General features: G+C 48.2%; 1 protein-coding gene across 8 annotated transcripts in view; it reads left to right on the top strand.

The window, feature by feature from the left end:
* Positions 1-989: 989 nt before the first annotated feature.
* Positions 990-25,417, top strand: part of SRGAP3 (SLIT-ROBO Rho GTPase activating protein 3) — a 245,826-nt gene continuing 221,398 nt past the window's right edge. For 4 of the 8 annotated variants that reach the window (XR_011527372.1, XM_070576661.1, XM_070576662.1 and 1 more), the window contains exon 1: positions 996-1,795. Coding sequence is in view for 5 of the 8 variants with exons in the window: in XM_070576661.1 (XP_070432762.1) it covers positions 1,729-1,795 (67 nt within the window). In the remaining 3 variants the exon portion in view is untranslated. Of the gene's footprint in view, positions 1,796-25,417 lie in introns of all 8 variants that reach the window. The other 4 variants (XM_070576653.1, XM_070576655.1, XM_070576658.1 and 1 more) reach the window with 3 other exon arrangements.

The following is a 25,417-nucleotide window of genomic DNA, read 5'->3' on the forward strand; positions in this document are numbered from 1 at the left end:
ATGTCAGGGGGTGACAAGAACTGTTACCATTTATGGAGTGCTTACTGTGTCCCAGGCGCCAAGTGCTAAGCTTACCTTTACTTCTTATCGGATCCTCCCGAGAGCTCCCCCATTCCTGGAGCCCCTCACTCTGCAGAATTTCCTTCCCCCAGCACTTGTCATCTACCGCATTATGTAACTCCTCATTTTGTGTATTTTTCCTCTCCCTGTCCCAGGGCTTCTTGCCTTGCACTCCTCCAGGAGGTACCATTCACAATGCCTTCTGAGTTCTGCTCCGGGCTGCTTTTCCTGAGAGTATTAACGTGACCGGTGGCGACGTCCTAGAGCTCTGTGATGTGGACATGCTGGAATCCAGGAGGGCAAGGATTTTTTTTTTTGCCTATTTTGATCATTGCTGTATCCCCATACCCAGAACGGTGCCTGACCTATAGTCAGCTTTTAATGAATATTTGTTGAAAGAATGAAGGAAAAAGCCCCCAAAGAGAGCCCATTTTACTGGCGAGGAAGCTGAGGCTCAGCGAGTTATTGATTTGCTCAAAGCCACACAGGATCCTGAGGCAGCCGGGCGTTTCCAGCACGCCTGCTCTCAGCGGCTTTGCAAAGCTGCATGACTGAAATGCCTGGCATTGTCCCCGCCACCCCGCAGTTGCTCAACAAATATTAATGAGCCTGCCTATGGGTCAGCCCCTCTCCTCTGCCAGACAATCCCCACAGAGTGACAAACTGTCACATAGCCGTTGCTTTGAGAAATTGAATTAAATTGCACGGTGCAAAGAAAAAGTAGACCTTTTGGAGTTTTTGGAAGAAAAATCCCTAACCCGACTGCTAATGGTGGGAGTTTGCAGGGGCCTCTCAGGCCTTCCCAGCCGGATTCTTTTTCCTGCTGCCTTCCCTTTTGTGCCGTTTCTTCCCCTTTTTGCTTGCAGTGAGTTCTGCTCTCCTGTAGGCTACAATGTGTCAGTTGTTATAAAATCCGGGAGGTGGGGCTTAGTGACGAAGGCGGCGGGGGAGCGCTGGCTCAGCCAGCCCTGCAGGGTGAGCAGTCCAGCCCCGGTTCACCAAGCCTTGCAGCCGGAGAACTTCCATCTCGCTCTCCTGGCTTTGATCCTCACTGTACATCAGACCGGAGGCGCCGAGGGGAGGGAGGATGCGAGATGACCGGCCCTTTGGCAACCTGGCCATCATCTCCTTAGCAGAGCCTTCGAAAGCCAGCCGGGGGCTGACAGGACGACCAAGGAGGCGCCCCGCCTCTTGTGGATGTGTGTGTGTGTGTGTGAGCGGGTGTGAGTGAGGGTGTGTGTGTGTATGTGTGTGTGTGCATCACGACTGTGTGTGTGCATGTCTGGATGAGTGCGTGAGTGCACGCGCGAGTGTGTTTGTGTGTGTGTGTGCGTGTGAGTGTGTGAGTGAGTGCTCTTGGTTATTATTTTTTTGGAAGAAAAATCTTGAAAATCTGGGGCAGGTTACCGTGCTCCTAGGGTGGTGGTTCTTCTTTTGCAAGAGGAGCTGACCAGACCAAGCTACTAGAGACATTTTTCCACGAGTAAAGAGAATTTTCCTACCAGACCGAGAGGATTCTTCCCCTGGCTCTGCAGCGAGTGAAAGAGATTAGCTCCTAAACCTGTGAAATCGACCAGAGCCGTGTGATTACCAGGGCTTGAGAGTGGACTCGGAAGAAAAGGAGAAATAAATCAAACCGCCTGTCAGTGCCTTTGGCCACATTGGAAGATGTCATCGCAAACTAAGTTCAAGAAAGACAAAGAGATCATCGCCGAATATGAAGCCCAAATAAAAGGTGAGATGCGGGCTGGGGAGTCACGCCTCCCCTCCCCTTTCCTTTTTCTCTTGCTCTGGCTTTTTTTTCCCCCCCTTTTCCTCCCTGCCATCGTGAAATGTTGTTCTGCATCAATAATCTTATTGTGAGGAGAAACAGCGGCAGCCGCACAAGTCCGGACTGGTTTCAACTGCAGAGAGCGCTGGCGCTGGGAGCATGGAGTACAGAGCGGGCACAGTCACTGCATTGCAGGTGTGTGGGGAGGATCCGGCGCCCGGCTTTAGGAGTGTCGCCCATACTCCATCATCTTGGCCGTGACATGTCACTCTAAGCCCAGTTTGACAGACACTGCCTCCTCCCCTCCTCCCAACGCTAAAAGCCCCTTCATATGATGTGTATATTTTACGACCTGCTTTTTGTTTTTCTTTCTCCTTTTTGGTTTCCGTTGTGGCTTCGCCTCTGCCTCTTTCTCTGGGCTGGGATTCGCATGCGTGTGCACAGGGAAGCAGCATCCCTGGGCTGCGTGTCTTTGTCGGTGTCTCTCACTGGCCTGGGTTGCCATGGATTAACTGTTATGGGGCATATTGATTCGAACTAATGCAGGCATTTAGGCATAAAGAGGGAGCTCGGTGCAGAAAATGTATTCTCTCCCAGTGTGCAGCCCCAGCCACTGTCCATGCACTAGTGTTTAGGGTCATCAGCCTTCATTCAAAGCCAACAGCTCAGTTGCCGGTTGGGCTGGTAGGCGCTGCCTGGCTTCCGTGGTGCCCGGGGAAGCCTGCCGGGAGGAAGAGATGACCTCTGGCTGCTTGTTCCAGCTCTGGAGGCACGGGTGCACACTCCTCTCAGAAGCTGCTCCCTAAATCCTTGCTAAAGGATAAAGCTAAAACCTTGCTCCCTAAAACGCTAGCAAGGTTACATGGGAAACCGGACACAATCGCAGAGACAAACGCAGGCAGAGTCCTCATTTGGGCCAGACAGGGTCTTCTCCCACCCTCACAAGTCCTAGGCTCAGCTTTGGCAAGGAAAACCTGCAGGCACCATCCACCATGTCCACCCCTTCTCCGAGGATGGACCCTAAGGGAAGCCTGGGCCGGCGCCTCTTAGCATCTGTTTTCTCTCTGGTCACGGTTCTCCTTGCTGCGACACAGGGCGTGTTGTGGTCTCTCATAGAAGGAGGAAAGACAAAACACATCTTCCGTGGATGTTGATGCCTGCCCTTGTGGTTGTGGGCGGTGTTGGTTATCTGGGGCTCAGGCAACCTGACGTTGCCACACCTGCTTCTAGGTGCTGCTGCAGCTCGAGACTCGGTGACCCGGGAAGTCGGGGCACCTCTCCCGGAACGGCGGGAGGCCGGGCATCCCCAGCTGCTGCACACGCTTCTGATGCTTGGGGAACTTCGGGAGGGGAGCAGCCGTCGGGGGAGGCCTTTGTTTTTTTCCCAGTCTCGCCAACTGCCTTGTGCCTTTGAGTTCTGGTCCAAGCCGGCATGCTGGTCACCTCTGCGCGGACCCCAGTGAGCACAAACGCTTCTGGTCCCTGCTCACCTCCGTCTTCGCTTTCAGTTCAGTGCAGAAAACAGTGACTTAGGATGTTTCCGCCCTGCTGGAAATTTAGAAACAAGCCCTTTATTGGTCAGAGATTTGAATTCACCCAACTGCTCAATACAGAAAAAAAACCCAGTTTTGGTCTTTGCCTATATACTTTTTAGGGAGTTCATGTTTTGTAAAACTAATTTGGCTATTATTTTTTTTAACTGACATTCCCATGAAAAATTCCCTAATAGAGAAGGGGATGTTGAGTTTTGGACAGTTTGGAGTTTTAAAAGCATCATCTTGGTAGGAAATTGGCTTCTCTCCCTTTTAAAAGTTTGCTACCCCTGGGCCGGGAACTCTGCTTGAGGATCAATTAAGCATTTATTGCTCTAGCTGATTCTTCTACTTTTTACGGTTCACCTTTATTTTAGCAACTAATTAGCAAGTACAAGGTAGTGCATTTCAGTAGGAAATTTGTCCAAATAATCTTGTCTCTTCCAGACTCTAAGTGTCTGCCTTCTGGTTACAAGAGTTTAATCTCTTCCTTGGGAGTTGCCACCCACAGGATTAGGTCAGGATGCCGCTGTGCCCGGAACCGTCTGCAATCTTTTCTGTTAAAATTCTGTTTGTTCATCATCATCATAGTTATTGACGTGTGCACAGGGCTCTACAGTTTGCGTGGCTCACTCCGAGATCTCACAACTCTCGGCCTGCACCATGTAGAGAAAGGGCTCGTAGGAGCTCAGTTTTGGACATGAGAAAACTGAGGCCTGGTGGCATTGAATGACTTGCCCAAGGTCACGAGGCTGGAAACATGAAGGCCCCGTTGTCTTCTAGGCTCAGAATTCCCGATACATTGTTGCCTGAAGGATTGATGTCAGGAGCAGATGGCAGTTGGGGGGGGGTGGGGGCGCCTGGCTGCCTCTTGATGGCGTTCCATTGTTTACCCTCCTACTTTCATCCCTGGCCTTTGTTGCTCACCTCTGAAGAACGTTTGACCAATCACCAAAAATAAAGCCTGGTGCCGAGCGCCTTTCTCCCCGGGTATCATCTGGCCAGTTTAGTGCAAACCCTCCACTGAGTTAGACAGATTTCATCCTCTGTGAATCTTGTGAGTTTTTGATTTTTAAAAAGGATGCTGAGTTCTTTGTTGACTTACTCTCTTTCATCTCTTTTTGAAGAATTTACTGACCTAATAAAGGAGAATGTTTGAAAATGGTTTTTTTCCTATCGTAAAAAATTTTAGACTCATGCCTTCTCTTGCCTCATCAGATCCTTGAATCCCTTTGATTATATACCTGCGACACTGTAGTATATATACCCTGTGCTTGCACATTTCCAGCGATGGGGAACTCACCACCTCCCCGGCCCACATAGTCTATCTTTGGACAGCTCTGGCTGCTGTAAGTGGCTTTTATGTTGGGTTAAATATGTCTTCATCCACCCACTGGTTCTATGGTATCTTCCCCTTGGGACTTTCTCGAACAAGACAGATGCTGCTTCCCCATGACTGCCCATGGCGAGTCTGCAGACCTGATTGTAGCCCCTGTGATCCACATGAACCATAGTCCATATGGTGATGCTCACGTGCTCATAATAAATAGTTCGCTGCTGCTCATCACCTTCACTCTCCTTTGCACCTGCTGCATTCTGGGTTGCAAACTCCAGTGACTTTGGGTGTGTGGCAGATAGAATAAATGAGTGAAGCTGGCCAAGTAAGATGATTTGTGGCAGCTGGCCCACCACCTCAGCGAGGGCAATATAAGAAGGGGTGGTAGTAACTATGGTAGGCCTGAGAGCACATGTCCTGTCCAAATGGGCAGTGACTACTTGGGTTCAATTCGTTGTTACCATTTAGGAATGGAGGCCCAGCCAGATCTTTCCATTTTTCAACAGGTGCCAGAAATCTAGATGAGAGCTGTATACTTTTAAAGAGTTTTTGCCAAATGGACCTCCAAAAGATGGTACTATCAAATGTCTTCTTCAGGAGTGCTATTAAGTTCTAAATGAGATTCTCTACATGTGACCAGAGAAAGAAAACAACTATCACCTCCTTTATGCTGTATGTAATGCTTCTATTAATATAGCCCAAGGGTGGAATTAGCTCTTTTCACTGCCCACTCCCTCACTGCACCCTATATATTATATCTACTATGTTTCTCCAATCTCCTAGGCTAGGAGCATTGTCAGAGAGAAGAAAATGAAGTGAATTTAATATGACTTGTTCTTGGTGACCCCAAACTGGGTTCAAAAAGGACGTTGCTTCCTGCCTGAGGTGCTCACAAGTGTTCCTTTCGAATCTGTTCAAGAACTCTGCCTGAGAGTGACACCGTATTCTCTAGGTGGGAACTGGCAAGCTATAACTTCTTTCCCCTTTTGAAAATCAGAACAACATTTGCCCATCTCCAGCTTTTTGGCACCTATCCTGTTTTTCACAGTTCTCTCAAAGATCACCGATAGTGTTTGGTGATCTTGTTTCCAGGCATTGTCGGTTTCCTGGACTTTAATTCATCTTGCCATCAGCCCTCATGCTCTGTTCTGCATTTATTCAGAGTTCCTATTTCCATTTCAACCTAATAGAAAATTGAAATAGAAATGCAGTGGTTGACTTTTGTGTTTTATTTTTTATTATGTACCTAAGTTCATTTCAGGCTATCTTCCTAATAGCAAAAGTCTAGAATTTGGGGGTGAAAAAGCAGGTACTGAAGATCACAGAGAGGCATGTATTCACTCATTCATTTATGCATCCACTCAGTAAGCACTGAGTATCTGCTTTGTTCTTAGTCTTGTGCTGGGTCTTGTGAGAGATGCAAAGTATCTGAGACAGTCTCGGCTTTCTAAGAGTTTTCTTGGAACGTCGTGATAAAATCAGTGAAGGGGATAAAAAACCAAAACACAAACAACTTCGACTGAGCACCAGAATGAGTTTAGTCTTAAAAGGATTACACTAGAGTGAGTGAGTGGACGACCTCCTTAGGAGCCCTCACTCTGTTCCGCAGGCTTCAGTGGGAAAAGTAGGCTGGGCTGGGAAACAGTGGGGAGTGGTGGGGCCTGTGGCTGATTAGGGAACTGACCTAGAGGAGGCAGCTGCTGCTCAGCTTCAGTCTGTCATTGCCACGCAGGAATGTGAGCCCAGAGTGGTCAGTTCTTTCAGTGTCTCCAGGTCATCTGGATTTTAAAACAAAATCTCTTGATTTTTATTTAAGAATTTTTAAATGTTAATTTTTTTAATTGGGTTATCTTTTTTATTATTGCACTGTAAGAGTTCTTTATATATTCTAGATACAAGTCCCTTATCAGATATATGATTTGCAAATATTTTCTCCCATTCTGTGGGTCGTCTTTTCCCTTTTTTGATGGTGTCCTTTAAAAGCACAAAAATTTTTCATTTTGATGAAGTTCAGATTATCCACTTTTTTTCCTCATGCTTTTGGGGTCAGATCTAATAATCCTTTGCCAAATCCGGGGCAGTGATGAAAGTCTCCTGATTTTTAAATGGTGGCTCAAATATTTAAAAACCACTATGCTGCCTGAACAGACCTGTCAGGAGGACGGTTCCAGCCCGTGGCCCACGAGTTTGCAACTTCTGGCCTGTAAGCGCAACTCCATAAAGGGTCCTGGTGATGGGGCCTCAGCCCGTTTTCCTGTTTCATCTTCGGTCATTTTCTCTGTAATTGGCCTGTGCTCTTATAACCACATCAGACCAGTCCCTTGTCTCTGAATCCTCCCTACCTTTCCCACCTCCCAATCTTTCCCCATTTGTGCCTTTGTTCTGCTTAAAATGTGCTCCCCCCACCATGCGGGCAGCTTTTCTTGGTCTGGCCAACCCCTGATGGGCCGTCAATGCCTGCTTAAATGCTCCCTTCTCCCAGGATGCCTTCCCACCTCTCCTGGGCAGAATTAGTGGTTCCCTCCCATCTATCCCTCTATTCTGGGCCTTACTATCCTTTCTTACAATTCTGTGTTTAGTCCTTCGGCCGTGAACTCTCGAGGCAGAAATGCTTACGCTCATCTTTGTTTCCCACCGCGCTTGACACGTGATGGGTGGAGGGCGTGGCTGATAAGTTACTGACAAGAAGTTTTACTTTTAGAACTTGTAGCTCAAGCAGTTATTTTCTTTGACATTCGTTAGCCTGGGCTGTATAACAAAACACCGTGGACTGGGTGCTTCAACAGCAGACATTGATTGTTTCAAATAATCGTTGGATTATCTCACAGTCCTGGAGGCTGGGAAGTCCAAGATCAAGGTGTCTGCAGATCCGGGGCCTAGTGGGAGCCGAGACCGGGGTCGTGGACGTTGCTTTCTGGCCGCGTCGTCACGTGGTCCTCCCTGGGCGTGTGGAGGGCGCCCTCTCTTCTTCTTCTAAGCACCAATCCCACCGTGAGGGCACCCTTCTCACCGACTCATCGAAACTTGATTACCTCCCGCCCGCCCCCACATATCATCGTACTGGGGCTTAGGGCTTCAGCACAGGAATTGTGGAAGGACATCAACACTCAGCCCACAGCAACACCCATACTTCCTGTTCCATTCAAAGTTGGGATTTTATTGGTAAAAGAAATGTTTTTCATGGTTTGCTGCATTTCCTTTTTGTCCCTGACAGGGAAGCTGTTTATTAGGGCAGAGTTGGTGAAGGCTGATGTGCTGTTTGATGAGGTGACGTTTGTCCCAGTCCTGGTGGATGTGGCTGGGGGAACACTGCACTCCAGCCCCTTCCTGGTTCGGGGAAATCAGTGGATCTGGGGGTCTATATCGGCCATTTCTGGAGTTTTCACCACCAAGGTTTACAGGTTAGGGATAATCTTTCCTTTCCAGAAGCATCTATTATTCATTCACTCATTCCCTCACTCATTCATTCAGTGACTGTTACAAGCCATGCTTAGGCCATACGGCTGTATTTAGCGGTGGGAAGTCATTGATTTTTATTCAGCTCTAGGTCTCAGTCGTATATACAGCATCTTGTTCTATGATCCCAATAATTCTGTGAGGTAGTCGTGTTTATTCCCACTTTATAGATAAAACCTAAAGTTCAGAGAAATAAAGTAAATTGCATCAGTTTGCACAGCGAACAGTGGCGGAGCTCTGGTGTAAACAGGTGTCTTCCTGCCCTCCGGTCGTGCAGGGGGGCAAGATGCGTGCCCAGGCAACAATGCTTCACTGGGGGGCCAGGCTGGGATGGGTCTTAATCTTTGGCTTCACCCTTTCTAACACATCTGTGCGCCTAATTCAGCCTCTCCAAGTCCCCTCTCGATGCCCCCGAGCTGTGCTGATCCCTTCCCTCTCCCCCAGGGAGTCATCTTTGGGAAAGCGCCCACTGGAAACAGCCCAGCAGCCTTGAGGGAGCTGCCAGACCTACCTCCACCAACCTGGAAATGGAGAACCAGAAATCTGAGGTGTCTTCTAGTCCAATTCGCCCACTTCTTTTTTTGGATGTGGAAACTGATGTTCAGAGAAGGGTTCTGGCTCGCAGACACTTCTAGACCAGGTTTCCATGAGGGCGAAGGCTCTAACTGCTTGGTTCATTGCTGTAGCCTCGTGCCTACATCTAGTTGGCGATCAATGAACCTAAGGAGTTGAACTGCTCTGGTGGGGGGTGGGGCACAGCCCGAGGGGTGATGGGTACCTGGGAGGCAGAGCTGAGTGGCACCTTGGAAAATAGGACAAAACAAGGATATAACAGCTTAAGGATTGCAGAGGTCAGGAGGGGATGAGGTTAGGCTGCTCCAGAAACTGGGTTCCTTCCTCGTAGCTGCCAGGAAGGCGACAAGAGTTGACCGCTTAAAGGTGCTGAATTTTGGAACTTCTGGCCTAATACGGGACCCGGAGAGCTGTGTCCTGGGCTCGATTTCCCTTGTAAATGATTCATTCCTGATGGCTTGCTGGTGTTTATGGAATATCTTGGCTGGCCAGGAGGGGATTTTGGCTCTATGCTCTTAATTTGTTTAATCATTTAGCCAATTTATGTCTGGAGTAGTGTTCCCTGAAGTGTATTCCATGAAACTGGATGTAAAGAGGCGTTGGGTGGAAAAATAGTTCTGTGGTCACACGGGTTTTGGGAGTTCTAGCAGAAACTGAGTTAACTAGATTTGTTTCCCTCAGGACTTCTGGGAACCGTGAATGTGTTAAGTGTGAATCGCCCAGAAGGGGCCACGGACCTCCCTCAGACATACTCGATCTTGCAGACCTTTTCATGGAACATCTCACAAGACTCTGTTCCCGAGATTACATTTTGGAAAATGTCAGGCTGCGCAATTTGTGGATTATCCAGATTCCTTCTCTTTTTGCCTTTTGCCCGGTTCCCTAATTTTTATGCTTGTCTCGGAGGGCAGTTTGAAGAAGGGAAGAGATAAAACAAACGCATATCCAGCTCAGCTAAGTGACACCAATGTGGTGTTTTGAGGTCACTTAGAAAATGTGGGTTTGACATTTCCAATTACAGAGCACTCAACTGTTGATTTAAATGGTAATTTGGCGACAGCTCGCCCCTGATCCACTCTGCGTGGCGTGTGCGTGTGTGCCCGCCTGTGTGTGACAGTTGGGGGGGTGCACTCGGCTGCAGGTGGTGTTCAGGGGGCCTTGAATGGACCTTGGTGCTGCCCCTGGGGTTGGACAGTCGATGTCAGGTGACAGTGGCACAGGTGAACACGCAGAAGCCCACAGCCCGTGCCGCCTCAAAGTGGACAGATCTCAGCCACAAATGCAGGTGCACAAGAAATATGCTTTTGTCTGTTTTTCTGTAACTTGATTTCCATTTCACATCTCCATTTTTGCTGGGGGCAGCAGAAATAAGTCCAAGTCAGTTTGGGGTTTTCTCCTGTTTCCGCCAGTGGCGTGTCTCAAGGTCCGGGGCACTGAGGCAGTGCTAAGGGACGCCTGTGTGGTTTACCATCAAGCTGCTTTGGCAGCTACCAAGATACCTCCTTCCTGTGGGGTCTTGGGTAGTTCGTCCCTGCCACTGATCCTTCTTTGTTCCAAATCCCAGGCTCCTTTGCGTGTCCCTGTATTCAGCTCCTTCCACATGATATGCAGCCTCGGGAGGTCCTCCTGGGTCTCGCACAGCATGCAGGGTCAGGAGAGACTCTGGACATTTGTCACAGACCTGTCTCACCGTGCCAGCCCTCACTTTTCCTCCAGGCCCTCCCTAGGGCCCTGCCCGGGGAGGTGCCCCTCTCTTCTCTGTTCTCAGGTTCTGCAAATTTATATGGGGGCTCCCTCATCACCCTCTTTCCCTGGGCTTGTTTGGGGTGAGGAAGGGGGGAGGTTTTTTCCTTATAGATCCATAAAATCTACATACACCTTGCTACCAAATCCTGGAAATCTTTGTCAGTGTGTTGGGGAAAGCAGGTGATGGTGGTGATATCCTGGCTCTTTGTCATCAGACATTCTCTCAAGCTATTGTCCAACAGCCCACATTCTTTCTATTCTCCCCGAGGGGCTGACTCTTTCTTTGTATTCTCCCCGAGGCAATGAACACAGAATGTCCTCCCCGCCTGAATGAGTCCAAGAGGCATAAGGAAGTATGGAAGAAAAACCTTGAATATTTCAAAATATTAATTGCTGTGAATTGCCTTTCTTTGCCATCTCCCCCATCCTGGCCCAGACCACCATCACTTCTTGCTGGGACCATGGCAACAGCCTCTTAACTCAGGGTTTCTCAGCCTCTGCGCTACTGACATTTTGGGCTGGATCATGCATGTTGTGGGGACTGTCCTGTACAAAGGGGGATGTTAAGTGGCGTCCCTGATCTCTACCCGCTCGATGTCAGTAGCATTCACCCCACCAAGTGGTGACAACCAAAAATGTCTCCAGACATTGCCAAATGTCCCCTGGGGGGATGGGCAAAATAGGCCCCAGTTGAAAGCCACTGTCCTAACTGGTCCCCTGCTTCCTCTCTTGTCCTCATAGTCTGTTCTCTCCACAGCAGCCGGCAGCAATCCTTACACGATGTTAATCTAATCATGCCACTCCCGGGTTCCAAACCCTCTGGTAGCATCTCTCTGCATGAGAATTGACTCGGAAGCCCTGCTCTGCCCACCTCGGCCGCCTCACCTCTCCACTCTCCTGGGTCCTTGCATTCTGCAAGCTTCGAGCTTCAGCCCTTTGCATGTAGCTTTTCCTTCTTTCTGGAATCCTCTTCCCCTGGATTGTCACGTGCCTGGCTCCTTCTTGCTCTTCAGCTCTCGGCTTGCATGTCACTTCCTCATCACCCCGTCTTAAGTAGCCCTGGAGCAACTCTGGGCCCAGTTGAGTTGAATTCCCAGCAGGGCCCTTACGGCTCAATGGTCTTTTCTCTTGTTTGTTTATTTCTTCTCTTTACCAGAATCGAAAGGCTGTAAGAACAAGACTTTTGTTTCTCTTGTTCATTTGTGTTTTGTTAGCACCTAGAACAGCGCTTGGTGTATAATAGGTGATCAGAATATTTGTTGAATGAGCGAATGAACGTAGGTGTCCTTGTGATGGACTTTGCACAGAAGCACACATAGATATTCTGCCTCAGGGCGCGTGGGAATGTGCTGGCAACTGTAGTTTAGAGGCACATAGTGAAGCAGATCCAGGCTTTCCCCAAACTCTGGCTGAGAGGTAATTCAGGAAGATGAAGAGTCCAAAGAAGGGACAATTGTATCTATGCAGAGCCGTCCAGCCGATGGCTTAGAGGGAACGAGGCAGAGACATCGGGTGGCCACTTGCAGGGTTACTGCAGGGAATCCAATATCTTCTGTTGATTGAGTCCCTAGTATGTATCTGATATGGGGACACAAAAATGCCGTCCCTGTCTTAGATGGACTCATAGTTTTCTAGGAAAGAGAGTTACAAAAATAGATTGATTATAATACAGTATAGTGAGTCCTGGGACAGTGCTGGAACCGCACACTGTGGAAACTCAGAGTGAAAGTGACAGCTTTGCCAGCGAGAACTGGAGAAGTTCTTATAGAAGAAAGGACTTTTAAGTAGGGTTTTGAAGGATGGGTAGAAGCTGTCCAGGTGGTTAAAAGGCATTTCATGAAGAGAGAACAGCATGTGCAAAGGCATAGGGGTCGTGAAAGGCCCTGAGTACTTGGGAAATGGTGAAAAGTTTGATGTGGCTGAAATCCAGGGGAGGTGGAATGGAGCAGGGCTGGGAGATGAGACTAGAAACGAGAGGAGCGTGACGTTTCTTTCTAACCGTTGGATCCTATGAGTCTTTGGCCTTGGAGATGATGGTTGAGAGTCTTATTTTTTTAATAATTTTTTTTCTGGTTATGGAGGTAATACATGCTCATTATTTTAAAAGTTTTGAAAATATAGAAAAATATGAAAAAGAAAAGCAAAGAATCTAGAAGCCACTAGCTGAGATAACCACTATAAACATTGAATGTGTTACCTTCCAGACCTCATCTCTTTCTCTGTTTTATATCCATATACAACAAAAACTGGGATTTTTAATGGAAAGTAATAAAAATAAAACTGATAGGCAGATCATCATAGGCCTATAGGCTTAGAGCTTGAAACAGAGTATGGCCTAAAAATAGACAGAGTTTGCCAAGCGAGAACATCCATCAGTAAGCATGACCGCCCACGCGTTTGGACGGTACTTGAGGGCAAGGGGTTGGTTTGTTGGAAAACATTCTATTGTGGTGGCTGGCTTGTGTTGGCCGCTCTGTCCCACCCGATTTGCATAAAATTGGGGGGAACGGAGCTCACGCATCAAGAACTTCCCTCAGCCTCACATCTGTCCCAGCTGCTTTCAGCTGAAATCTTCCCCCTTCCTGGTCCCCAGTAGTCTCACTTCCCTGTTGGTACCCAAGCAGCTGTTCTGCCTTTGGCAGGAGGTGGTAAAGGAGAGTCTGTCTGGGGCAGAGCATGCAGCCTCAGCAGCCATTTACCCTCCCTGTTGTACTTTCCTCTGCTCCACCTTCCCTCGCGATGTTCTCTGCCCGCGTCCTGGTCATCAGTGGCACTTTGGGGATTCCTGACTGCTGGTCTGCTCCATGGTGATAACTTGCTGTCTCCTTGCCTCTGATGACCTGGGAGGGTATTTTCAGAATACAGTTTACTCTAGACCAGTAAGTTTTCCAACTCTTTGTCCGACAGAAAGGCCTGGGTTCCTGTAGGGGGGTAGAGTTCTCACCGAGAGATGGGAGCTCAGCGGAAAGGGAGAGCTCCGTAGGGGAGCTTCCATAGCTTAAAAGAGCTTTAAAAGGAATCAGACAGAGAGATGACAGGAGAGGATGCTCAGCAATGAGACACCTTAGCCACTTTCAGGGGCACAAAAGAGTGGGCGTCGCTTCTCAGATTTTACTTGGACTAAAGAATGCAAATGGCCGAGTGACATGGCTGCTCTCCAGCTGTCATCTCAGTGGGGCATTTCCAAGCAGAGTTGGCCAGTATGTTACTTTTCCCTTTGTAGTGTCTTTTTTTATTTTGATCAGTGGCCTCTCCAGACAGTATGTTTTGGATCTCCCAAAGATATATCATCTTGGGGAAACTGAGGCAGAGCAACAGTCACTGCTTGTCTTCTGACACCTGGTAACTGATTACTCCTTGACCTCCCACCCCGGCCATTTGGGCTCCTGACCTTTTGCCTGGTTGTGGTCTTTTGAGTTTATTTCTCCCTTGACCCTCAGCTAATCTAGGGCTCTAGTCTTGGCTTGATCCTCCTGCTCCGGGCCCTACCCTGAGTATCTCTGTCTTCTGGATCTCATACTTGGCATAATATCGCCATTGAAACTCTGTGCCAAAAATGAGGGAGGCCCTACTGCTCTCTGCCAGAATCCAAAATTGTTATGCTATTGGGAATAGTGGGAGAGAAATGCTGAGCATGTGGGGGGCCAGTTCTTTGATTTAGTTTAACAAATATCTGTTGAGTTCCTACTGTGTTCCCTGCCCTCCTAGACTTCATAATTCTGTGAGGAAGACAATTTTAACTTGTAAGTACGAAACTGTTGAGTGGCGTGAAGGAGTGGTACGGAGTTCTTGGGGGAACCTAGAGCAAATGGATCGAAATGGGTGAAAATGTTGCAGGTGATTTCTATATTGATCTGAAAAGCTGCATCATATTGGCCGAGCTTATCTCACCGCCATTAATTCCTGAGCTGTTTCGGAGATAGACAGAACCATCTTTCCATTTAGAGAAGGGTCGGAAGCCATCAAAATATTTAAGGCATCAGAAATATCAGTACTTCTAAGAGAAACACACCACTCCTGGGGTCAAGGAGAAAAATGGTTCCAGAAGAGGAATTTTATAATAGTTACACTCAAGATGGTAAATACAGTTGTGGGATAAGTGCTTTTAAGGTGAAATTAAAGCCGAGGATCCACTGAAGAGGATTGAAATCCATCCTGGTTGGAGAGAGTTGTGCTAAAGTCACAGAAAGTAGGGGAGACAAGAATAGGGATTGTGGAAGGAGGCAGCTGTGATGTGCGGGGGCACCGTGCTTTGGATGGAATCGCACAGACCTGGGTTTCAGTCTTGGCCTATGGCTTATTAGCTGAATGACCTTGGATAAGTCTTTTCTTATCCAAGAAAGATAAGAAAAATAGGGATACTACCTCACCAGTTTCCTTATTTGAAAAATGGAGATAATAATCCCTCACTCGTGTGTGTGTGTCAATTAGTTGAAATAAAACTGCTTGGCACACGGGAGCATTTGCTGAACATTCATTGAATAAACTGATAAGAGGGTCACCAACACTGAGAGTCCTGGACAGTGAACCTGAGCCTACAGGTGAAACGCTTAGTAAGTGTGCCTGGTTGGAAAGGAGAGGAAGATGGGGCAGTACTGGAAACCCATCAGTAGAGGTGGAGTTGCCAGCATGGGCAGCTGGAAAAGGAAGGTTCCAGTAAGTCTTAGACAGGCATGATGCTTGCTTTGCCTACTGCAGTGTTTTTCCCAGTGTGGCTCCTGGCCACCTGCATCAGAATATGGATGGGGGGGGGGGTGGGGAGGAATTGTAACAAGTTCAGATTCTGGGGTCTCACCCCAGACCTAATGAATCAGATCTCTGGGTGGGGGGGACCCGGGAAGCTGTACTTTACAAGTGCCCCAGGTTTCATGAACTTGAAATATTTGGGCCTGGACTGTAGTAAATTTACCAACTTGACTGTGTATCTTTTTTTGAAGGCAAAAGAACATTTAGTAATCATGTAGCTAACTGATGAATGAGAAAAAAACTGAACACCCCCCTCCCCCCACCGTGTGTGTGTATTACAATCCTATTTTTTTTTACATAAAAAAAATGTGCATCCTTATGTTTTTGGGTCTGTATAAAAAGAGTCTGATAATTCTTTTTTATTTTTCAAGGAAGATTAGCCCTGAGCTAACTACTGCCAGTCCTCCTCTTTTTTGCTGAGGAAGCCTGGCCCTGAGCTAACATCCATGCCCATCTTCCTCTACTTTTTATATGTGGGATGCCTACCACAGCATGGTGTGCCAAGCGGTGCCATGTCCGCACCCGGGATCCGAACCGGCGAACCCCGGGCCACTGAGAAGTGGAACGTGTGCACTTAACTGCTGTGCCACCAGGCTGGCCCCTGAGTCTGATAATTCTTATTGGTTGGTAATGATGTTTTCCCTTGGGGACCAGGAATAGGGTGGAGGTCAGGGGTGAAGCAGGAAGATAATGACAGAGAACAATGGAAAGGAGACCTTTTTCCCTTATATTCTTCAATTTTGATTGACTTCTAAAATAATGAGCATGATGACTTTTCTAATTTAAAAACCCAGAAAGTTGACAGTAAGTAAGGAATTTATTGACCAATTTTCCTGTTATGGAGGATGCTCAGACATCAGCTGAACTGCAAGAGGAAAGAAAGAAAGATGCCTGCAAGAGAGATTTACATTATGCTTAACTTCTTGTGGTGTTCATTGTATATTGTAAGAATGATTGCCGAAATGAAACATATTACTTTACTGGATTATTCCCCCATGTAGTGTGGACGGTGTTTTTCCCTGCTCTTTCAAAATTCTAAGAGATGGGTATAGAAGTGGAATAGTCAAGTCCAACCATTTAATATTTTGGATTTAAATCAGGAGCCATGCGGTGCTGTGTCCAGAGTCTGGGATTTAAGACCTGATTTTCCGTCTCTGATCTGTCTTTTGAGCAAGGCTCATCTCTCCGTTCTGCATCCTCGCTTCCTCCTCTGTAAAAGGAGGGCGTTATCTACCTTAAAGGTTAGTTGCTGTGAGGATCAAATGAGGTGGTGTGTGAGAAAGTGAACTCTAGAAGCTGCAGAAATGTTAATTATTTCTATTTTTGCTAAGCTCCTCCCCTAGACATGCTGCTATTACGTGGGGTTGTTTATGTGTCTGTCTCCTGTGAGCTCATTGAGTGCCGGGGCCTTGTTTTATTCGTTCCTGAATTCTTGTGCCCAGTGCCCGCCACACAGGAGGCATTCAAAGCAAGTTCTGGAATAGCTATCAAGGATAGAAAAATACACGCACAGTTAGGTTTAAGCTTATGAAAATATGAAGATGCTCTTTCAGGAAACACTGCCTTCCACTTCTGTTGAAAGGAATTAAAAAACAAAAAATTCATCCAAGTCCACCGCGGAAATGATACTGCTAGGAGAAAGTAAAGAACTTCACTAAGGAAAATTTAATTGCCTGGTTTTCTAATGCGACAGAGCCATGTCTCTGCATCCTCATTACTGTCAAATGCGGGCCGGCTGGTTGCAAGGAGGGCAAGACGAATGAAAAGAGATCGTGAAAAGGCAAATCCTGATACTCCTGGAGAAAAGTCTCCCGAGAAACAGGAATGCCCCCTGGCTCCCCAGTTTCCTTTATTGCTTGTCAGGGCCCTGGAATAAGCCTTTTCCGGGCTCCTCGGACAAAGGCCCTCTTTGGCCTCTACTCCAGACCTGGGCGGGTAAACCACAGAGTCCCTTATTTCCCGGGGAAGTGGGAAAACTTCCAGTGGCTTGACAAAGCTGGAAGGATTATCTGAGGCTCAGCGTGGGGGCTCCCCTACCTTTAAGACCTGGATAATTATCATCTGAATGGGGCGGGGGGAGGCCTGGAGCCAAGTCTAGAAACTAGAAACAGAGCCCTGGTGTAGGGCTGCAGCTGAGAAAGAGAGGGCCAACCTCAGCTTCGGTCCTTTGGATCCTTCTCTGATACTGCGTCGAATCTGCACGTCCTTCTCCCCTCTCCTGCACTACTGTCCTAAGCACAGGTCAGCCTGAGAGCACTGTTGGACGGGTTCATAATTGCCTGAGCAAGTGCCAGTTGTTGCGTGGACCATTGTCGGTCTAAGTGAGGTCTCAAGTAGTCTGCCCAAAGCCTCTGCCCTGTTGAGTGTTTTTTTTCTCTAATTTTTTTTCATTACTTTTTATAAATTGAGTTCATAATAGTTTACATCATTGTGAAATTTCAGTTGTACATTATTTCTTGTCTGTCCCCATATAAGTGCTCCCCTTCACCCCCTGTGCCCATCCCTCACCCTGCTTCCCCTGGTGACCGCCGAACTGTTCTTTGTGCCCGTGTGTTTGTTTATCTTCCACGTATGGGTGAAGTCATACAGTGTTTGTCTTTCTCACTCTGGCTTATTTCGCTTCACATAATACCCTCCAGGTCCATCCATGTTGTTGCAAATGGGATGATTTTGTCTCTTTTTATGGCTGAGTAGTATTCCATTGTATATATATGCCACATCTTCTTTATCCAATCATCGGTGGATGGGCGCTTGGATTGCTTCCATGTCTTGGCTATTGTGAATAGTGCTGCAATGAACATAGGGGTGCATATGTTACTTCGGATTGTTGATTTCAAGCTATTTGGGTAGATACCCAGTATGGGATAGCTGGGTCATAAGGTAGTTCTATTTTTAGTTTTTTGGAGGAATCTCCATACTGTGTTCCACAGTGGCTGCACCAGTTTGCATTCCCACCAGCAGTGTATGAGGGTTCCCTTTTCTCCACACCCTTTCCAACATTTATTATTTTTGTCTTAGTGATTATAGCCATTTTAACAGGTGTATGGTGGTATCTTAGCATAGTTTTGATTTGCATTTCCCTGATGATTAGTGATGTCGAACATCTTTTCATGTGCTTATTGGCCATCTGTCTGTTCAGTATTTTAACTGAGAATTTGGATGAGGACGTGAGCAAGCCCACCCAGTGTGAGAACGGCAGGAAACCAAGGAAGGCCAGCTTAGTAATCAAGAACATGGTTGTTGGTATCAAATTGCCTGAGGTTTGCAGCCCAGCTTTGCTACTTGCTAGCTGTGTGACTTTGGGCAAGTCTTTTCATCTCTTTAAGCCTCAGTTTCCTCATCTGTAAAGTGAAGATACTAATCCCACCTCCATCTAGGGGGTTAAATGAGATACTGCATGTCAGCTCTCGGCACGGTGCCTGGCACATAGTAAGGACTCGACCAGTGTTGCTATTGTTATTAATAATCACAGCGATAAGCGTAACACTGCAGGCTCTGAAGTCCAGCAGATCTGAGCTCACATTCCAGCTGTGCCACCTGTTAGTCAAGGACAAACTGTTCCACCTCTCTGAGGCTCAGCTCTCTGCACCTCTGTCAAACAGGAGCAATCGTACCTACTTCGGGCATTTCTGTAAAGCATTCAGGCCAGAACAGACACGTGGTGGATGCTCCAGAAACAGTGGTTACTGTTAAGAGCAGCAGCCTAGCCTGTGGCAGACAGCACCAGGAAGCAGAGAGAGTGGGATGAAGCACCGACTCTCAAGATGTGAAGTTTCATCGTGTCTTTAAGAGAAAACCATCAGCTCTTCAAGAGAAGCTAATCTGTTTTGGATATTGAGCCCTGAGAGGAATTTCTCCCGTGAATAGAAGGAAATGGGAATGGGCTGATAACAAACTGACCTTTGGTTAGGCTGGCAGACCTCCATCCCTGACCCCAGCCTTGTCCCTTGTCCAGGTGGCTCTTGGTCCCTCCCCAAGAGGTTGCAGAGGGAAATAGATGATGGAGGCCACTGACTGGGAAACGAACACATGTCCCAAAGCTGCATCTCAACACCGCAATGCAGGAGTCTGGTGAGCTGTTCTGCACCTGGAGAGCTCCTCGGCCTGGTGGGCTGGGCACGCAGGCCGTTCCTCCAAGCTCATCCTTGAATCTCGGCTCTGTTGCTCCAGGGTAACCAAAGCTGGTCTGGAGCTCGAACCTCTGACCCTTTCCCTATAAGAACCAGCCTGGACAACTGCCCTGACTTCTCTCCCAGATGCTACCAGGCCTAACCAGCCATAAGAGAGGAGTCAGAAGTTTGGACCCACCCAGACTTGACCTTTGACTTCCTTGGAAGTACAACCTCTGGGAATTTGGGGCCAAAAAGGTACCCTAGAACCTGGCCTGTCCATAATATCATTTCCTTCCAATGGATGGATTTCCATGCCCTTAATTGTGACCTTAATTGTCAGAGGAGTGAATAGAGTTGCCTTTAAGCTCACTAGAGAACAACATCCACCCCCCACACTCCTGTTGACCTTTCTTCTAATGCCCCCAAAAGCTTCACAGCCAAGTGTATGATCAACTTAGGATGTGGCCATGGAGCATCCGTGAGGCTCAGCCTGCGTCCTCAGCGCTGCTCCCCAGTATGCCTGCTGTGCAGCCAGGCGCTGGGTAGTTTAGTCCCCAAGGACTTAAGAACGCCTCCTTGACGTCCTTCTCCTTCTCCAGATGTTTAAAGCAGCTCAAGACTAAATAAAAAAATTCAACTTATTTTTTCCCAGACTAGAGCTGATCACTAAGCAAGAACTGGTCTGCAGGCCAGTGATACTGAGATGCACGACAAAACTGGGCAACCTCATAGGAAAATCTGTATTTCTGATTATTTGAGAACAAGTCAGATGATCTAGCTGCACTGGGCCCCCATTCCCACATGGTAGCCGAGTCTGGCTGAGGAGCAGCCGCCATTGTCACATGATGCGGTCCAGAGTCGCTGCCACTTCTGGGGCCAGGAGTTCTTGGTCCCTGCACCCCTCTTGGTCCCCGCGCCCCTCATCTCACACCCACTGCTTCACTCATTTACCTAAGCTGCCTGGTTTCTATAAGCGGTTGGGTTTGCCACTTCCGGATAAGGCCAAGAAGTTATATTCTATCTTCTGTCTCACATTATGCTCATCAGATAGGGTTGCACAATGAGAATCGCAGGGCAGCATAACAAATGATTCAATGTCTATGATATAAAAATGCCTCTAACTTGCCAGCATCCTTTCAAATTTCACGGTAGAGACTCCCTGTCATTGTTTTAAGCAAATCCTTCTCTACTCCTCAAGGATGAGTTTGAGGTTGGAGTCAAGGGCAAGTTACTCTCCCCCAAGGAGAAGTGCCGTGGTGTTTGACTCTGACCCAGATCGAGTCGGGGGAAGCGTGGGCAGGAGGGCCCTTCAGCTGCTGGAGGCTGTTAAGGACCTGGTGATGTGGTGGACAGTGGCCTTAGTCACCCCCAGAGCAGTCACTACAACACATTTTTAGTAGTTAAAAATCCCTCAATGTAGGTTGATAGTTTAAACACCAAAGCGCAACTCACTCAAAACGGGTCTGCTCAGTGTGGTCCAAAAAGTCAGCATTGGACGCTGAAGTCAGACAGACATAGGACTAAATTCCAGCTTCATCACTTATCAATTGCTTGACCCTGGGCAAGTCATCTCCCCTCTCTATGCCTCAGTTTCCATCTCTTTCAAATGGGCGCCTCTCTGGACTCTTGTGAGGATTAAATGAGATAATCCACTCTCAGTATTTCGCCGAGTGTCTGCAACACTCAGCAAGCGCTCCCCATTATTGTCCTTACCCAGATTTGGAGGGCTTGACTGGATCCAAGAGTGAAACTTAGAACAGCTGCGGCAGAACTGGCAGCTGACAGGCAAACTCAGATCCATTTCTATGTTTTTTGGCCTTTGGAACATTTACAAAAGTGAATTCGTTTCCAAAATTTAAAAATTAAGAAAGTTTTAAAAGAACTCAGGAGAGTTTACATAAAAATCCAGATTTCTGTCTAGGAACACTGGGCCGTCGTTCTTAGAAGCAAAAATTGGCTGCCCCCTTCCAGTGGGGCGCGGGCTCCACTTTGCTCTAGGGCACACCTGGTCGGCTTCACTCATTCTTGTTGCCTGCTTAGCTCCTGTCCGCATTTGCGTTCTTTGATCTGGAGGCATGGATCAACCTTCATTCAATTCTCCATAAATATTATTTCCAGCAACCAGGCTTTGGAGAAGGTAGACAGCAGGTTGTATTTACTGGCACGTGCCCCGGTGCCATTTGTGGCATCAATTAAGTGCAGAGCCCTCAGCTTCGACAATTGGGTCAAGGTCTTCTTAAAAGAATCTGGGAAACTAGCAAAGACTCGTACCTGTGAGCGGATGGCCACCTCAAAGCAACATGTAGGTGGGCTGAAATTTAATAAGGAAAACAGGGTAAAGTCTTGCCCTTCTGTCTAGAAACCCAGCTGGCCGAGTACACACTGGGGAGAGAAGCGCTCGGCAGCAGCGCTGGTGAAAAAGACTCAAGGTTCTCGCCGACAACAAGTTTGCTGGGAGTCACAGGGAGGCAGCTGCCAAAAAGCCTAATCTGATTTCGGGCTGGGTTTAAGGAGTCTGGTGTCCAGAAGACCTTTCTAGCAATTAGAGCTGTCTTGAGGGGTCAGGCGAGCAGCCTCAGGAAGCCTCGATCTCCCCGGTGGTGTTTGAGGCTCCCTGCTGGGCTCCTGGAAAAGAGGGTCAGAGTGGCGATTGAGGCCAGAGTGGCGATTGAGGCATCGGAGGGCCATTTGTCCTAGGTGACATAGAAGGTCTCTGCCAAACCCGCGATTCTGCTTTCTGCAACCTGGTGGAGGATGACAGATTCCATAACAAAAGTGAAAATCTTGCTTTCTGATAGAGGAAAGCAGGACGTGTGGATGAGGCTGATGGCACGCAGCCGTTTTGATCAGACGCTGTCAAAATGGAAATGTAAACTTCCAGTTCTTACCCACTCATTTAGACAACAGATGTCACAGGCCCTACCTCGTCCCTGAACCTCCCCTGACCTGCAACCCCATCCCTGAGCGCCCGCCTCATTTCTCGGAGGTGGAGGGCCTGGTGGAGGAGAAGGGCCTGTTTTGTACATTACTGGTAATTTGTTTAAGCTGAACTTTTATGCAGAGCTTGCAAACTGACGGCACATAGGCCAGATCCAGCCCTCAGATGTGTTTGATTTGGCCTGTACTATGTCTTTGAAAAATGTGAATTAGATGCCAGCATGTAAAACTGAAGAGATTTCACATAAAATCTGGATTTCCATCACCTTTTTAAAAAGCCCGAAAGTCTGGCAGTGCTGGGCCTGCGTTCCCGCGTGGCAGCACCGGCTGGAGCTGAGCGCCCACAGCCCTTCTTCGACAGGGTTTGAGCTCGCTTGGCCGCTGTCCCCATCCCCCTGACCTCACCTGCTTTGCTAGTTTGCTTGACCTCTCAGGCCCCTAGAGGTATTGGAGTTAATGACCCCTGGTGTAGTGGTGGTGGTGTGTTTTTTTAATCATTGAACTTTATTTTCATTATATGAAAGTCACTAATTAATTTCCTCCAAGTTAGAGGGAATACCATGTTTGGGATGGTCTGACTTAAAACATAGTCTTTGTGGCATACCTGGAATTCGCCTTCTAGGAGGCGGGTCGGGGAGGGGGTGCCTCAAACAGAAATAGGCATCTTCAGAGCAGCTGGAACCAAGATAAAATCTGCCTCTCGGGAAGGACTAGCTATAGGTGTCAAGACGATGTGGACCAAGAGCCCAAACAGCACCAAGGTGAGCATCAGGTTGAAATTTTCCGCGTGGGGCTAACTCTGTGTATAGTACGTTTCACTATAAGGAGCAGAAAAGAGTTATTTATTTATTTAAGCACGACCAATACATTAGGTTATGGTTTGTTTTCAAGGCCACATCAAAATGCCTGGCACTGTTGGAGACATCCTTAAGGCGCAGCCCTGGACTCCTTCCGCTCATCTCCCAACGGTGGGACTGGCAGCTGGGGGTCCACAGGGGAGGGTAGGATGTCTTTACAGCTGCACCTAATGCGTACCTGTGGCTCATATACCACCAGAGCCCCCAACTCTTGTGTCTCAGCAAACACTCTAGGCTCTTGTTTTGAACTGTTGGAAGGCTGCCGATGGTTTCCCTTATATTGACCAGAATCATCAACCTTGTACCTTCACCGCGGGCCTGTAGTGGAGCCGTGCGGAACGGTGGCTTCCTCCTGCGCAGCACAGCCCCCCAGGTATTTGCCGATAGTGGTCTCCTCTGTTTTGGGAGCTGGCTGACAATCCTTGCCCTGAGGCGAGGGAATAGAGGGTGGATGGCAGAGAGACCAGATGCTTTTAAGAGGGACAGTGTGGCCCCCAGGCAGGTCCCGAGCTGAGTGCCTTCTGCTTGGAAGCCCGGAAGTTGCACATGAAGCACCACAGCTCTCCAAAAGCTCCTCGTGCCAGTGTCAGAACCTTTGTGTCGGCTGCTGGGGTCGAGGGAGGCCCAGAACTGGATCTTCTTATGAAGCTCTGGCATTTGGTGGTGGAAACTGCAAGAACTTCACCAGAAGCAAGGAATTGTCAGGAGTGGGTAGCTCACTGTCTGATGGCTGCTACCAGTCGAGGGGAGTGAGGCCTGGCTGTAGGCCTGTTGGTTGCCTTTCATACCCCAAGATGGAATTTGCTAGACCCTCACCCTGCTTAAGTCTGTCTCTCTGCTCTGAGGTTCTCAGACTGAAATTGTCCAACCTGGGACTTCAAAACCCTTGGGAACATGCTCCAGCACCACTTCCTTGCCGAGTGAGCCCCTCCCTGCACGAGACCTCAGGCTTATCACTTAGGAAATGCCCTGCTGGCCTGAGTTATTTCTAGTGTAGACAAGGGGTCTTGTCTGGCTTTCCGTGGTGCAGCCATCTGGTGGCCTTTTCGTGTGTTTTCTGTCGCTGCCTCAGTGTATCCTTTTAGCAAATCATCCTTCAAGTGACTTCCGGTTCGCCTTTCCCTAATTCCTTTTTTGAAAGACTTGCCCTTACTTGGGGCCTTTCTTCCACAGATAGAAGTGGTGTTTGTGCATTGTGAATCCCAGGGAGAGGTTGTGTCTTGGGAGTGGCAGGGACTTCCTACGATTTCTTGGCATCTGGAAGATGCTGGAGTCCGTATGCAGGGGAGAAGATGGGCAAGCAGCATCTGAATGCCTGGAGAGGGTGAGGATTGCAGGGTGCTGGGTGGGTGGCCGTTGTTTCCATATGTCCGTCTCCCTTCCCACTTTCTTCCCTTGATTCCGTTCCCCTCACTCCCCGCTACTTATTTTGGAAAAAGAAATGGTGGCATCCATTAGATGGGATGACATCTCAGCGTAACGTCATTGCTGCTTCCTAGTCTGGGATCCCGGCCGTTCCCTACCTGCTTGGCCTTCCCTGTGGCTTCTATGGTTCTGAGTCAGAAATTAAGAGGTCTTGCGTCTGAACAGGTTGTTGTATTAACTGGGCCTGGCTAACACTCAGAGACCAACCCTGATTGGTGCTGTCGGTGTGAGGCGGAAGGGCCGAGGGCAGGGAGCATGTGTGTGAGTGTGAGGAGGGGTCTCTTGCGGAGGGAGGAGTCAGCTGTTTCTTCTGCAGGAGCATCTGTCCCCTTCAGAACCCCATGGCTTGTGAAATGGCTTTGCATGAGGAAGCAATCTGTCTGGAGCCCATTTCACTCCTGCGTAGCGTGGGGAGCTAATCAAAACTTCAAGAGGAGAAGTGCCTGTCTTCCATCTAGAATCAAGATTAATTGATGTTCTTTAAGGGGAAGAAATGAAATCTCTCAGCAGCCCGTCCCATTAAGCTTACAGTTGTGCACTTTTCTCTGAAGGCCAGGTGAGAGCTTCAGAATCAGCAGGTTCTTGGAAACATTTGACTCCTGGAAGCCATTTGTGTCTTTCCTCTTAGTGGCTGGAGGGAAACGGAGAGAAAATGCCTTTAAGTCACGGGGCTGAAGGTATAATTCTCGTTTGCCCATGGTTTGCACGGCCCGCTCACATCCTTGTTGTATTTGATCTTCCTAACGGCCCTGTGATGCAGGGGGAGCCGGGGTTACTATTATCCCTGTTTTATAGATGGGGAACTCCTCTAGCCTTGGAACACTAGTCCCTCAAGATGTCTGCTGTAAAAAGGGCTCTGCATTCAC

This window comes from Equus przewalskii, chromosome 15, assembly GCF_037783145.1.
Source record: "Equus przewalskii isolate Varuska chromosome 15, EquPr2, whole genome shotgun sequence".
Taxonomy (NCBI): domain Eukaryota; kingdom Metazoa; phylum Chordata; class Mammalia; order Perissodactyla; family Equidae; genus Equus; species Equus przewalskii.